Raw genomic sequence first — 16,258 nt, 5'->3', positions numbered from 1 at the left:
TTACTGGGTACAAGGAGAAAGAGCCGTTGCCAATTTTTTGAAAATCCATCAATTTGGTCCTTCGAAATTTTCTGAAAATCCATCAATTTGGTCCTTGGAAATTTTCTGTAAATCAATCAATTTGGTCCCTGCTTGCGTGACATCTGACGTGGTAAGCTTTGTAAGAGGTTAACGTTACACGTCACCTCCGTTAACAGACCAACTTAACGGAGGGACTGATTTGATTGACATTTTGTAAATTCAGGGACTAAATAGATATTTCGAAAAATTCAGGGACGAATTTGGCCAATTTTTCAAAATTCAAGGACGAAATTGAGGTTTTAGTCGATAATTTTTCCATCTAAATTTACCTCTATTCCCGCTCAATCTCTTCGCCAAAACAACATTCTTGTAATCTTTTCATAATAAGGGTATTTTTATAATAAACAAATGTTAAGTAGTCTAGTGGTTAATTAAAATTCATTTTTTAAGATGAATTATACATTAAAGTTGTTAAGTTTATAGATAATTTTTCCATCTAAATTTACCTCTATTCCCGCTCAATCTCTTCGCCAAAACAACATTCTTGTAATCTTTTCATAATAAGGGTATTTTTATAATAAACAAATGATAAGTAGTCTAGTGGTTAATTAAAATTTATTTTTTAAGATGAATAAGTAGGTGATTGGAGTTTGAACCCTGACTCTACATATGTCTTATCAACTAAACTAAACTCACATGACGGTATTTTCATTCTTTTGTTGTCATATGAATTTGCCTAAGATTCCACATTAGATCTTTATTGCTCTTACATCCTGGCTTTCACTCTTCAGATTTACCTAATTATTCAATTTCGACTACCCATTCTCCATTTAGAGAAAACACAACACGTACAATTTTACCTAAGAGTTAAATTTTGCAACCATAGTGGCAACATAGTAGATGAAGGGGGTATGGATAGATTGTGTACCTCCCTTGCTAAAACTTTTGGAATCTTGCTCTTTACCCAAATGGTTTTGCTCATTCCCAAAGTAAATGTCCAAAATACCCCTACGCATGTTAACTCACGCTACGTGACTTAAGTCACGCCGAAAAAAACACATTGAAACTCAGCGTGAGTTAACTCACGCTGGTTTCCTTTCCCCTACACTGAACCTTATAGTTTGTTGAGAACATATGTCATATGCCAACACTACACATATGCCATATAGGGCTGGCAATGAACCGAGCTAACTCGAACATAGTTCGGAACTCGACTCGACAATTAACTCGTTGGTCCTGGTTCATGAACCAAATGAGCTGAACTTGGGCTGAAAATTAAGTTCATTAATTAAATGAGCTGAACTTGAGCTATGTATAGTTCGACTCGTTTGGTTCATGAGTTAGCTCGGTAATGTATATAACAAAATATATAACATAATAAAAGCTAATAATAAAATAATGTAACCCTGAATGTGGACGATGTATCATATATTTTATACATTAAAGTTGTTAAGTTTATAGATAATTTTTCCATCTAAATTTACCTCTATTCCCGCTCAATCTCTTCGCCAAAACAACATTCTTGTAATCTTTTCATAATAAGGGTATTTTTATAATAAACAAATGTTAAGTAGTCTAGTGGTTAATTAAAATTCATTTTTTAAGATGAATAAGTAGGTGTTTGGAGTTTGAACCCTGACTCTACATATGTCTTATCAACTAAACTAAACACACATGATGGTATTTTCATACTTTTGTTGTCATATGAATTTGCCTAAAATTCCGCATTAGATCTTTATTGCTCTTAGATCCTGGCTTTCACTCTTCAGATTTACCTAATTATTCCATTTCGACTACCCATTCTCCATTTAGAGAAAACACAACACGTACAATTTTACCTAAGAGTTAAATTTTGCAACCATAGTGGCAACATAGTAGATGAAGGGGGTATGGATAGATTATGTACCTCCTTTGCTAAAACCTTTGGAATCCTGCTCTTTATCCAAATGGTTTTGCTCATTCCCAAAGTAAATGTCCAAAATACCCCTACGCATGTTAACTCACGCTAGTGAAAATGGAAACGTGAGTTAACACACGTTGCGTGAGTTAACTCACGCCAAAAAAAACACATTGAAACTCAGCGTGAGTTAACTCACGCTGGTTTCCTTTCCCCTACACTGAACCTTATAGTTTGCTGAGAACATATGTCATATGCCAACACTACACATATGCCATACAGGGATGGCAATGAACCGAGCTAACTCGAACATAGTTCGGAACTCGACTCGACAATTAACTCGTTGGTCCTGGTTCATGAACCAAATGAGCTGAACTTGGGCTGAAAAATTAAGTTCATTAATTAAATGAGCTGAACTTGAGCTATATATAGTTCGACTCGTTTGGTTCATGAGTTAGCTCGGTAATGTATATAACAAAATATATAACATAATAAAAGCTAATAATAAAATAATGTAACCCTGAATGTGGACGATGTATCATATAGTCTCTAGTTCAAGCTTTTAAACAAACCTATGCATTAAGTGCCAGTATTCTTTGGTTTTGTTTTTTTGAAGGGCCCAATATTAGAAAATTGCTTTTTTGACAAAGAATACTTCCAATTGACACAAGTAAATGACCTTAATGCCTCTAGAGGTAGTTAACTACCGCTGGAAGATTTGCCGGCAGTTAACTGCCGCTGGGACCTAGCGGTTGTTAACTACCGCTGCTGTCTTTCCCCCCAAAACCAGCAAACCCCTACCTCACCTATTCGTTCATCACCTTTACATCATTCATATACCATACCCAAAAAAAACCCATTTCAAAATTTTTGTGTCAAAATCTTGCCTCAAAATCATTGCTGAATAGAGATGACTACATCATTCCTAACACATCGTTGCATCATATTACAATAGGCCGGTGTTAGAGATGACTACATGGAAAGACTACATCTCCGAGACTTTTTTCCCACTTAGAGGTCGGCCTCCGGTTAACCCGAAAAGCAACATGATGTGCCTTGGTCTAATCCCAAATCATTTTGTCCTTCTTTCTTTAAAAAATGGTTGCCCACTACCTCCAGCATCCACGGAGTGGAGAAATCACAGGAGCGAAGAGGCGGCAACATGGGAGGATGAATTCTTGGATCAACACGATCGTTTCCGAACACTTATGGACATTGAGCTCAAAGATAGACCGGTTCCACCAAAAAAGCCAACAAATCAAGACAATCCAATTATGTTTGATGACCCTCCGGTTAAAAAAAAAAACCCCGAATTTGAAGATGTTCTGGAACATTTAGATGATTTGCTTTTATTAGATGAAATGTGACACTTTTTGGTCGGTGTTAATCCGTTTTTTGGTTGATACGCGCCGACGTATTTTTTTGGATATATAATGTAATGACCAATTTATTGGGTGATATGTAACTAACCTTTAACTATTTATATGTATATCAATATATTTGAGTTTCGCATTTATTAGTAATTAATGTACATTACGTGTAATGTTTTGCACAATGTGCAAAATTTGACGAATTTCAAACAATTGTGAAACGTTAACGCATTATCGGTTTTGTTTAATGTTACCGAATAATTGATAAACTATAACATGTTGATGTTCGTGATTGCTGGATGTTGTTGTTTCGGTTTCATTTAATGCGGAATAGCCATTTGAAATTACAGGTACAAACATGCCAAAATGGCTGGAAAAATCAGTGCAGAATGCACTGGTTCTGTTAACTGGTGTGAGCGGCAGTTAACTGCCGCTTGAAGCCAGCGGTTGTTAACTGAAGGCGCTTTAACCAGCGGCTGTTAACTGCCGCTGGGGGTAAAAGCATCATTTACTTGTGTCAATAGGAAGTATTCTATGTCAGAAAGCAATTTTCCTAGTATTATTATTATTTTTAATTTGGTACGTGATATATGTGAATATGAATTGCATATGAATAATCATGTACCAATATGTTGGAATATTGTTTAGATACTCGCCAAGTTTTATTTAAGACAATCTATGTTTTTCATTAAAAGGGTGAAAAATAAAAAAAAATTGACAAAAATGAAATATTTTTGAATTAAGTGATTCGAGCAAGCGGGTTGAACCTAACGAGCCGAATCGAGTGGTTCGCGAACTTTAAATGAGCCGAGCTCGAGCTAAAAAAAAAGTTCGTATCAAACTTGAGTCGAGTTTTGAGCCGAACCAATACTTATCGAGTCGAGTCGAGCTCAGACTGCGTTCGACTCGACTCGACTCATTTTCAGCCCTAATGCCATAGGAAAACGGTGCCAACTATTCAAACAAATGTGCTGGCAACATTTTGTGAGCGTTATTCCAACAGCTACACATATTCCTAGCCACACACATGTTTGAATAGTTGAAACATACATGTTTTCCTAGCTACACATATTCATAGCCACACACATATTCCAATAGCTACATGGATGAAACAATAACCATCACACATTTTCCTAGCCACACACATGTTTGAATTGTTGACACATATCCCACCACTACTTTTTAGTGGAATCAATAACCATCACACATTTTCCTAGCCACACAACATGTGAAAAAGTTGAAATATGGATGAAACAAAACCAGCGTGAGTTAACTCACGTTGAGTTTTAGTGTGTGTTTTTTCTATGTGACTTAAGTCACGCAGCGTGAGTTAACTCACGCAAATTTAACACTAGTGTGAGTTAACTCATGCAGCGTGAGTTAACACGCATAGGGGTATTTTGGACATTTACTTTAGGAATGAGCAAGACCGTTTGGGTAAAGAGCAAGATTCAAACTTTTGTATCATTCTGATATGGCCTTTGTTGGGCTTTGATACATTGAATATATCATGTTCTCATGTTATTGTTTAAAAACAAGAATTCTACTCTTTACCCAACACATTTTGATCATTCCTAACTGAAATTCCACAAATACTCTTGCATAAGTTAACTCACGCTAGTGTTAAATTTGCGTGAGTTAACTCACACTGCGTGACTTAAGTCATGTTGCAGAAAAATCATTTTTCTTTCATGCAAAAGCTTCAATATCATGTGGTGGCCTGCATTCTGTCATGTTTTACTTCAATATAAGACAAAAGTTGTCGTCATTGTCAAAGTGCCATCATTGCTTCAATATAACCATACATGATACATCTTATCTTACTATATCATACTTACTATAAAAGCTTATTAGGTCAAGCTTTTGCTAAACCCTAATAGCTTTTGGCTTTTCCCTCCTAAGCAATCCTTAAAAGTGTGTTATGCAAGCTAAAGACACATCATTTAATGCTTCAAATTAAAATTTCTCTCCCAAATGTAAATGTCCTTTCATAAGCCTTAATTTAGTTGCCAACTACCTCCCTTAATGTCTAATAGTGTGTTTGCTTTAGCGTTCAATTTCCCAAAACCACGTTCCAAAGCAGCGTTGCAGCAGAAGCTTAGTATTGTAGCTTTTAAAAATAGTGGTGACTACCACTCCCTGACGTGCTTTTCTCAATCCTACCGGGCAACCAAACAGTAAGCAATCCTTAAAAGTGTGTTATGCAAGCTAAGGACACATCATTTAATGCTTTTTTCATATTCAAAACCAATATCATAATTGTTTCAAATAACCATTAATTAGTGCTTTTTATTCATTGTTTTTATTGTGATTTGCAGAAACAAAGTTTGTAAAAAAGAGTCGTGAAACAATTTTGCAGGCAAACAAAAGATTAACAGTGCCGAGGCTGCTCTAACCACACTTTCTTCATGCAATATACTATGATGCAAAGATGTGAGCAAAGGTTAAGGTTGTGTATCATTTCTCTGTGCAATTCTCTAAGCACACTTTTTATTTTAAGGGTAATGTTAACCAGTGCCCCTGAGACACTGGTTAAGAGGACACCGGTTAGCATAACCCTTATTTTAATAGTCCTTTTGCAGCAATGTAATCAAATCTGGAGGCTATGTGAAATAAGTAATTGGGAAACAAAACGTGATGAAACTGCTTGGTTAACAAATAATTAGATAGAAAAGAAAAAAAAATCTACAAAACCAGCCCCATTTGGCAGTGGCAGGAGTTCATTTCAAGTTGCACAAGTTTTTACTAACTATTTTTATAGTTGTTGGGTGTTACTTTATCTTAAAAACGTTCGTTGTTGGGTAATGGAGATTAGCTACTTTGTTGTCACATGTTTGATTATAGCATTGTGTCATATTGACAATCATTTGCTCGATTTTCTATTTTTCTTACCTGATGCTTATTATGGAAATATGTAGGCTATCCAATTTGAACAATAATTATTCCTTTTTTTATTCATACTCATACTCATATTCTACAACTTAAGCTTAGAATAATAATGAAGATAAACAGTTATTGGTGCAATGACAATAGTTCACACCTTCTCTATTTTCTAATATAATTGGAAGGTTTCTTAACATTTTGATGTTTTTTTTTTATATGATAATTGACTTCATAAAAGGTACATGTGCGAGGTTAAAAAAAAATTAAAATTGTGTGCAAATTAACATTAGAAGATTCAAAAGATTTTTTTTAACCTCCGGTGTTTATACAAAACGAAGATAGAAGACTATGACTCCAATTTTGATGATCTGTTTTGCTCTCTATTTTTTTTACGTGATTTAGGTGACTTTTGCTTTTGATTGTTTTTTCTTTAGATGACATTTTATTCTTCTTTTAACTTTTATTTTTCTAGACATAATATTATTTCTTAGTTTGTTTCGATGAAAGACTGAATAAGTTTGTTGCTCAAATTTTCAGGGAAGCCTAATGAAAAGTTTGGGTAGAGCACGGGTCTATGTACCCTTTACTTTTTAAGGTAATGTTGTAATCGTTGTTAAGACAATATATTGCTTAATACATAAATTTTGCAAGATATCGTGTGCGACCGAATTGTTGCACTGAAGTATGAACGGTATTTAACAATTTAAAATTTCGTATGTTAATATTAATACAATTGTATTATACTTTTTATTTAACATCAACTTTTTTTATGATATACTTTATTCATATATATTAAAGTTAATATGACCCGTGCGACGCACGGGTCAATGGTCTAGTTAAAGGGAACTCAGCACTGCTAGCAAACCCTAGCACAACCCTAGCATTTTGATCTGCATTTTTTACCAGATTGCCCCTGTTTGGGCTCCAAACTGCAAGCATTTTAAAAAAAGCATTTTGACATTCCTACCCTTCTAGAAAGACTCAAACTCTGTGGATGCCCACCGACCAGCACAAAATTACCCAAAATAGGTGATGAAGCTCCACGTGACCACTTTAGAAAGCACAATATCTTCTCTTTCAAAAACCGCGCTCTCTATAACACAGAGTAACCTCATCTTCCTCTTCTCCAAACCTTTTTCAATTTTGCTTCACAAACCCAAAATTTCTCTCCCATACGATTTTGATTTCAAGTTCAACTCACAAACAAACAAAATTATTACAATTCGTTTTTGATTTTTGGAATCAATTCTTCAGCAGTTTTAGGGTTTCAATCTCTTCTGATTCTGTGCAAAATTGTTGAATCCTATGCTTTTCTTGCTTATTCCGATTATGCATGTTGTAAGACCCAAAGGTAATGGATATTCTGATTAAGATTTTTTTATTATGAATATGTGTTGCACTTTTAATTTGTTGTAGTGATGATGCAGAGTTCGTTGGTCCAGATCCGGGTCATTTAGAAGATGTGATGCAACAGGTATTTGTTTATGGTATATTAAGAGGAGGTAGTTGGTTCTGGAATACAAAAAGGAGGTAACAAGTTTCGAACCTTTGGTCCTCATTAGTATCATCATTGATAAACTTTTCTTGCTACCTGTTATTGGATTTTTTGTTGTTAAAGCTGCTGCAAATTTAGGCTTCCCAGTGTTTATATTTTTGCTATAGTTTATACTCAGTTTTGCTTTGCCTATGGTTTAAGTTTCAAATTTGTTTATGTTATAAAATTTGTTGATAGTTGGAATAAATCCTTTGACTGATTAGATACCAGATGATTTGTCCAGCTTATTGTATGTTTTCAGGTCTTCACTGACTGTGCTATTCTTTTGTAGAGAGCTGCAAATACTGATCAGGGTCATAATGACAATGCAAAATGGGATAATGACAAATATGATGGTTCCAAGAAAGAAAGAAGGTGTAGAAACAACCAACCAAATCACATTCCATAAACTAGAGATAGAGATTCACGCTCCAGAGCCCGTCACAATGAGGTGTAATTAGACAACCAATCCACAGGTAAGTTTGTGTGCAATTTTTACTGACAACAAGAAAACCATTGTTTGATGTTTTTGCACGGGTCTTTAATTCATTTGAAATAAAGGGGGATGCCTTTGAGTTTGATTTGTAAAAGGTCTTTTTTTTTTTGTTTGTTATATTCTAGAAGGAGGTTTATGCGGTGGTGGCTGTTGCAAAAAGTCCCATGTGGTCTTCAATTTGGTTATATGGTTATATGGTTTTCCACTTTTTTTTTTTTGTTTTCCGTTAACTTTAGCAAGCTTCCCAATTATTATTTTGGTCCTGATGGTTGTGTTCTTTGGGTTTTCAGGTTGCGAATCTGATGCGATTAGAAGGGATTGTGTTTGGATTGAGCGCGTTGATGATGGTTGGGGTTCTGCAGTGTATTCACAGAGGAAATCTTCAACCAATCAAAGTATGTATAGTTACAATCATATATTTGCAGTTTTGATTACTGATTATTTTTTCCCACATTTCCTATTTCCTTTTAGCGTTTTTTGATTAGTTTTCTGCTATATTTGGGAACCTCTAGGTTATGATGGATTGATAACATCAGTTTTAAGAGCTTCTCATAGTGGATGGTTCAATAGGTTTTATAAGTAATAAGTAATATAAGACATATATATTGTAATTTTCAACAAGTATTGAATATATTTTATTTTTGCAAGTTCAAATCTTATGCAATCCAAGCATTGAAATTGAATATTCTAATTAGTACCTGTATAAAGTTATATATGAAATTTGTCTGATGCAAAATCAGATGAATAGGGGATTGGAAGGGTGACATATATAAGCTTCAATTTTAATAACTAAATGGTATGCAAGAGGACCTTTCATTCAGTTTGAGCGGCATGAGATTGAAGGTTAATTGTTAAGTTATCAAACCTGTGCGAAGATTTCTTTTTAGAATAATTCCAATCTCAAATGAGAACTTCACAAAGATAAAGCAAAAAATACAATGTTTGATCCAATGTTTTTTTTAAAGAATGTTTTGTATGTGAAGAATCAATGTATGTAAAGAGTGTTGGCCGGTTGTTTTTGCTTACAAATTATCCTTAATAGTATTTGGTTTAGTCGCTGTTATACTCCTATTTGCATGGTTTGGGTGCTGAGCTTCCTACAGCCTGGGCTGATGTAGTTCTTTGCCATGATTTCGATCATTGTTCTCCCTTATTGCTCTCTGTGTCTGCTGGTGTTGCAGCAACTTTGTTATTTCTGATCTGGTGCGGTTTGTGTTAGCCGAGGATATTTTTTAGCACTCTAATTTGGTTCATAATTGAAATGCACGAACATAGATTAAGATGTTACCGATTGCAGCTGCTATGAGGTTTTATTTTGACATGCACTGTACTATTTGTGATCTCAATAAATTTTGGTTGTTAAAAGAAAATGAATGTGTTTTAGCCATTTTAATGTTATCTATGCAAATAATAACATGATAAGTGTGAAACTTGCAGAGTAAATGGGTTGCTAATTAGGAATGTGGGAAAGGAAGCAAAGGTCTTGGATTTATATATCAGTTTGGAAAAGCAAAGGGGCTGCAAGACGGTGAGAAGTTTAATTTGTCTTCCTCACAAATTATTTATAATAGTTACTTCTGTTTAGATATATAGGTACTGATTTGTTGTTGATTATGTTGCATGATAATACTTGATAATTGTCAATGGTTCAACAGTTTTGAGTCCTGCTACTATCATGAGATGGCTGAAGTATCATATCTGTTGTCAAAGTTTGTAATAGTGTAATATGTGAACGCTTCACACAACGTCTTTGTAATAGTGTACCAGATAAATATGTATAATATGTATTCTTTGATGTAATTATTTTTTCTAAACCCATAGCTCAGACTTACATAAATATATATATTTATATAACTAAGACAAATATACAAGTGTTACATCTAATGTAGTTTACCAAGAAGTGTTCCAAAGTGTTCGTTAGTTAACATTATTACTACCCATGTGATTTGGAATGAAGTTTACATTAAAATGTATTTCACATTGTTTTAATTTATCTTCATGTGATGTCGTAGTCCTAAATTGCAAATATATTGTACTCAATATTGACCCGTGCGATAGCACGGGTCGCGCGATCTAGTCATTTTCAATGTTTCAATATTATGACAAAAGCTGCTTTAATTTATATACGTGTCACAAAAGAACTTAATAATTGAATCGGTTAGTCAGCCAAGAACTCACGTGATACAAATTATTTGTCATGCAATTGTCTCCAATCTCCACAAGTAATTACTGTAATGTAAATATGCTCTTCTTCCACTTTTGAAATTTGAAACGAGCGCGAGTTAACTCACGCATGGGTAAAATGGTCTTTTCAGTTGGGAGCGAGCAATTTTTGTTGGGTAAAGAGCAGAATTCTAAAAACAAAACCAAGTTATTGTTTAAAAACAAAACCTAGTGGTAGGACATTTCGACAAACATAAAATACGGCGCATTGCTCTCCAAAAAAAAAATGGCAGAAGCCGTCAAGTCGTCGTCTCAATTTTTTCTGTAAGTAAAGTTTCATCAAAATCACAAATCGCCACTCTTTCATTTGCTCATTATTATCATACATCTGCACGATTCAATGATAACTATGATCTATTAATTATTATGGATAGTATTATTATTATTATTATTATGGATTGTGATAACTATGATTTATTGTATAGGCATATCATAGTATCATCCATCGATTTATCATTATCATCCATTTGCACAATTGAATAATAACTGTGATTTATTATTAGGGCACTCAAGTCAAGTAATTTTTCATGTAGACGTGGTGTTTCATTAACTTGATCACTATGATTTATTATTAGGGCATCAAAGTTAGATTTTGTATCGACTCTTCTGAAATTTCCTTGGTTCTTAAATCTGTAGATTTTGAAACTCCACTTGATCATCGAACTTCTAAAACATCGCTCATGCATTAAACTCTTAATATTTCAAGTTGCACAGAATCTTTGTAGCTTATTATTCTTAAGTATTTTAAATTCAGATCATAATATTTACGCTTGTGCTTGTAGTTCTCTTAGGACTGAGACTATTTCCAACAAGAGGAACAGTCAAGATGATGATACTGATCGGATCAGTGATGATACTGATCGGATCAGTGACTTACCATGCAATGTCACTGACGGCATCCTAGCACACTTGAAAATCAAAGACCTGGTTAGGACTAGTATTTTGTCTAAACGGTGGAGGTATATGTGGACTTATGTTCCACTCCCACGACTTTGGTTTGACCAATACTTTTTTGATGAATATGAGGATCTCGATGATCCAGTAGCTTATAAAATTATCACAGATGTTCTAGTGCAACACAAAGGGCCGATAGATAAGTTTGGTCTTTTCATACCTCATGACTACAAATTCGAGATCACAATTGAACACCTCGATACATGGATTTCTTGTTTGTCAAAGAGGGATATTAAACATCTCGAGCTTGTGAATCACAAAACACATCTCAATCAAATGCCATATATTGTCCTCTCTTGTAAGGAATTGACATACTTTAAGTTTTTCGGATTTGACTTGTCAATTCCACCTGATTTCTGTGGGTTTAAAAGATTGCTTGAACTTCACTTACTGTTTGTTAGATTCGAGCCTGGTTCACTCAAGAGTCTTATTTCTTGTTGTCCGTTACTTAAAAATCTTCATATTGTATCATGTAAAGATTTTGAATATTTTGATTTTGCTTCTCCTACTCTTGAAGTCTTATCGATAGAATTTGATCAAAATATGAAGTCAATTTGTCTCAAGAAAGCAAATAATCTGATTGATCTTACACTCAAAGCTACTAAGGGCAACGTATTTGGTTTGGTCAAAAGTTTGCCAAAAAACATTCAAAGGCTTTCTATCGGTCCACGACTCGGTTTTTACAAGGTTAGAAAACAAACATCACTATAAATTGTATGTTTATTATTTTTCAGTTGGGTAAGATTCTATCTCACATGTTAGTTTGGTATTAAACAAAGCATAATATTCTGTTTACGTACTTTATCTTACTCGTATAGTTAAAAAAGAGAAGCAATTTTGAATTTTGATTGATGGTCCAATCCAATATTTATGCAGAAAGTTATTATTTTCACTTGTAAGTGTAATTTGTTTGCACATATCTCATAGTTTGTTTGAATATGCATATAGATCCGGTATGCAAATATCATTCCTCCCACACTGCTAAAAGGCTCGTTCAGTTCCATAAAGTATCTGAAATTGGGTGGTGTGAATTTCAATGATAGAGGAGAACTTTTGTATATTGTTAGTGCACTCCAATGTGCTCTTGGCTTGGTTGAACTTGTCATACAGGTAAACATGATTAATTACCTAAGCTTCTTAGCTTATTTCTTATTGTTGTATTTTGACGCTTTAATTTTTACAATTCAGAGTTACGTGGATGCTTGTAACGTAGAAGTGTCGGATCATTCAGAGGAGTTGGAATGCAGTAGTCATTGCCTTAATAATCTGCAGATGGTGAATATCCATGTTAGAGCTGGTTCTCAGCATGCAATGAGTTTGATACGGTTCATACTTGCAAATTCTACATCGTTAAAGACTCTTACTTTTAAATTTGGTCCTACTTCAAAGAAGTTCACTAGAATTTCACAAGACTTGTTAAGGATGGAACGAGCATCACAAAGAGCACATGTTGAGTTCCTTCCATGGTGAATATCGATGTTAGAGCACATGTGAGTATTTGAGGATGCGGTGACCGTGAATGTATTGTTTGTATTATTTGTGGAGTGAAGAGGCTGGTTGGCACATTGGAGCATTGTTTAAAAAATTATTTTTTTTATCCTTATTATGTGGCAATTGTTTGTAATAGTTTGTGAATTAGTGAATGTACTTTCTGTTTTGGTTGGTTGTTGGCTGATTTTAGATTTTTTGATGATGAATCATAAATGTTTAAACAACAATTTCCATGTCTTTTGAATTAGTGGACTATTTTTTTTTGAACAAGAATGGTCTTTTATTTTGCATCTTTTAGGTGAATAAATAGTGAATTTGATATTTCAAAATTGTTAAGTATTAAGGAAGTTGAAGACATTAACATGTGGATTCTGTTTTTGTCAACGAGGGGCATGGAATATCTTGACCTTATGAACTTAGGATTCAAAATATATTTTCAACAAATGTCATATCATGTCTTCTCTTGTAAGGAATTGACTTACTTATAATTTGGTGGATTTACCTTGTCAATTGCTCTTGAGAGTCTTATTTTTGGTTGTCCGTTACTTGAAAACCTCATCATTTTATACTGCGAATGTTTTGAATATGTTAATTTCTATGCTCCTAGTCTCAAAGTCTTATATCTAGTATTTTAATCAAGATGTGAAGTCAATTTCTTATGCCTCTCAACTGGTTTATTTTATTCAAAACAAACTTTCTCCTCCTACCTTAACAAACTTTTCGGCCCAGCCATCTCCCTCCATATCCAAACCTTGTCTCACGTGTGCGTCGATGTAGACTTTGTGGTGGGTGGTGCGTCGAGATTTCTTTCTCCGCACCACTGTAGCAGCTTCCCTCCTCCGGAGCTTGCGTGGTTGTTTGCTCTCCTCCTGTTTCGTCGCCGGCCGTTTCTCCTCCGGATCTCATCGCCGGCCGTTCTCTCCTTTGAATCTCGTCGTCGGCTGTCGTTCTTCTCCGACAGCGTTCTTATCCGGTATCTCCTCTGGATCTCGTCGCCGGCCGCCGTTCTTCTCTGGCTGTCGTTTCTGCTCCGCCATCGTTGGGTTGTTGGAGGTTGGTTTGGTTCTCTCACGTGTGCTTTTTGGGTTGGTGGGTGTGTTGTCTTTGTGGTGTCGCCGGAACCGATGGGTGGTTGTTTGTTGGGTTTTGGTGTGTTCCGTTTGTTGGGTTCTGCTGTGCTGTTCCGTGCTTTTTTGTGTTTGCAGCTGTTTTTGTATTGTTTTGTTTTTCTTTTTCAGGAAGTTGTTAGAGGTTTGATCCGAATCTGGATTTTCTAGGTTTTTCATCTAGTTCTAAAAGTTCGGTTTCATCTATGTGGATTTTATTCGCCGGATGTTACTCGAAAGAGTTTGGTGCGTAGTCGCTCAGTGCTGGCGGTTGTAGCCGTCAATCGTACCTACTGAACTATTTCATCCTTCACTCTATGTTGTTTGTTTGTGTGGTTTTTAGTTGTTTGTTTGTGTTGTGATTGTGTGTTTCGGTTGTGTTCTGTCAAGGGACTAGAGTCGAGGCGGTTTGAGGTCTCCCTCAACCCCTTGGTGGTTCACTCCGCTACTTTTTGGTCTTTTTGTTCAGGTTTATTTTGCTATTTTTTTGTTCTAGGTGTTGTGTTCTGTCTCGGGTCTAGGGTCGAGACTGTTTAGATCTCCCTCAGCCTCTTGGTGGTTCTCTGTTCAGCTGTCTTTCTGTTCTGTCTGTGTTTGTTTTGTTGTGTTTATGTTTTAGGTTTCGTGTTCTGTCAAGGGTCTAGGGTCGAGGCTATCTAGATCTCCCTCAGCCTTTTGGTGGTTCACTTTCCTTTCAGGGTTGGGTTCTGTGTGTTGCCTGAGCTGTGTTTTGTTGGTGTTGTTGTTTTGTTCCTTTGGAGCCTTGCCGCTGGAGGCCTCCTGCTCTTGGAGTATGATTTGGTTGAATGGTTATTGTTGCTCGAAAGAGTGTGGTGTGCAGATGCTTCATGTTGACGGAGTAGTCGTTTGTTGCACCTTAAGCCTTCCTGCCGGCCTTTTCAGGTGGTGGTGATGCAGGTTGATTTGGTGGCTTGTTTTGATTTGTTTGTGTTCGAGCTGGTTGCTTTGCGCTACTGTTTTGCTTTTAGCGTCTGCTCTAGTGGTTCGTGAGTTGAGGGATGCCTTTTTGACTTGTGTCGGGAGTCTTGTGGACCGATCGCTTTTGATTCGAGGTCGGGAGCAAATTTGTGACGCAGGTACTTCTAGGCTATTGTGATGTATCCTCCGATAGACCGGAACTTGAGTGGTGGCCGAAGCTGAACGTTTGAAGCAAAATCTCTATCGGGTGCCTAATTGATCACTGTTGGCGGTGTTGGTTCTTTGAGGAGGAGCTGTTAGGGGTTTCAGCATTTTCAGGGTGCTAGTTTTTCTGTGGGGGTTTTTGGTGTTTTTATTTTCTCTTCTTGGTGTAATACTTGAGATTTAATCCCCTTATATATAATATATTTTGCCATTCAAAAAAAAAAAAAAATTCTTATGCCTCCCTATTATGTCAGCCACAAAGTACCTATAACGAAGGCCTCCTAACTTCCATAATTTTTTCTGTCAAAAAAATAAACTTTCGCAACATGAATTTTTAACTAAGTCAAATACTTAAGCTATCAATAAATAGTTTGAGTGTATCAAACAACATATTTAAGTAGGATTGGATAGTTTTATCATATTTTGTATGTCTATCATAAGCACTAAACGGACTTTACACGGAAGCAAACATATAGTTTGTTTTCTTCTTTCTAAGCATTATTTTTGTACTAAAAAATATTATATCTTTTCCTTCTAAAAAACCGTTGTAACTAGGGCTTTGCAAGTTGCAATCCCAAATAGCTCCACAAAGTATTTCACAAGTTTAATTTCTTTGAAGGCCAAATACCTCCTTGGGTCCTTTAAGTTTCACGTTTGTAACAGATAGGTCCTTTAAGTTTTTTAGGTAACAGATAGGTCCTTTAAGTTTCTAAGGTTTCAGATAGGTCCTTTAAGTTTCGAGTTTGTTTCAGATAGGTCCTTCATATCAACTCCGTTAAGGACCTATCTGAAACTTTAGAAACTTAAAGGACCTATCTGTTACCTAAAAAACTTAAAGGGCCTATCTGTTACAAACATGAAACTTAAAGGACTCAGGGAGGTATTTGGCCTTCTTTGAACATAAGACTAATCCTCAATATCAATCTTCTCTCGTAAGGAATTGACTTACTTTAATTTAGATTTGGCAGATTTATCTTGTCAATTCCACCTAATTTCGATCTATGGCTTTAAAAGATTGATTGAACTTAGCTTAGAAAAAGTTACATTTGATTTTAGTGCTCCCGAGAGTCTTATTTTTGGTTGTCTATTACTTGATACGCTAAGCATTCTATTTTATGAGGGTTTTGAATATGTTGATTT

General features: G+C 35.4%; 1 protein-coding gene and 2 long non-coding RNA genes across 4 annotated transcripts; all 3 read left to right on the top strand.

Moving 5' to 3' along the window:
• Nucleotides 1–5,115: 5,115 nt before the first annotated feature.
• LOC146909744 (uncharacterized) lies at nt 5,116–7,009 on the top strand. Its single transcript, XR_015017909.1, has 3 exons — nt 5,116–5,465; nt 5,607–5,737; nt 6,709–7,009. It is a non-coding gene; the product is annotated as an uncharacterized LOC146909744 (long non-coding RNA).
• A 204-nt stretch (nt 7,010–7,213) lies between these two features.
• On the top strand, nt 7,214–10,098 carry LOC146909743 (uncharacterized). Of its 2 annotated transcripts, XR_015017907.1 has the most exons (7): nt 7,214–7,522; nt 7,599–7,701; nt 7,998–8,181; nt 8,327–8,390; nt 8,492–8,596; nt 9,639–9,729; nt 9,857–10,098. It is a non-coding gene; the product is annotated as an uncharacterized LOC146909743 (long non-coding RNA). The 2 variants fall into 2 exon arrangements; XR_015017908.1 differs by lacking the exon at nt 8,327–8,390.
• Nucleotides 10,099–10,516: 418 nt separating this feature from the next.
• On the top strand, nt 10,517–13,110 carry LOC146909742 (F-box/FBD/LRR-repeat protein At1g13570-like). Its single transcript, XM_085724059.1, has 4 exons — nt 10,517–10,688; nt 11,207–12,065; nt 12,327–12,488; nt 12,567–13,110. The coding sequence occupies exons 1-4, from the start codon at nt 10,651–10,653 to the stop codon at nt 12,846–12,848; spliced, it is 1,341 nt and encodes a 446-aa protein (XP_085580185.1). The 5' UTR covers nt 10,517–10,650; the 3' UTR covers nt 12,849–13,110.
• The last annotated feature ends 3,148 nt before the right edge of the window (nt 13,111–16,258 follow it).

The sequence above is a fragment of the Medicago sativa genome, chromosome 7, assembly GCF_051527215.1.
Source record: "Medicago sativa cultivar Bolivia chromosome 7, Bolivia_mono, whole genome shotgun sequence".
Taxonomy (NCBI): domain Eukaryota; kingdom Viridiplantae; phylum Streptophyta; class Magnoliopsida; order Fabales; family Fabaceae; genus Medicago; species Medicago sativa.
This window is presented reverse-complemented; position numbering and strand designations above follow the sequence as displayed.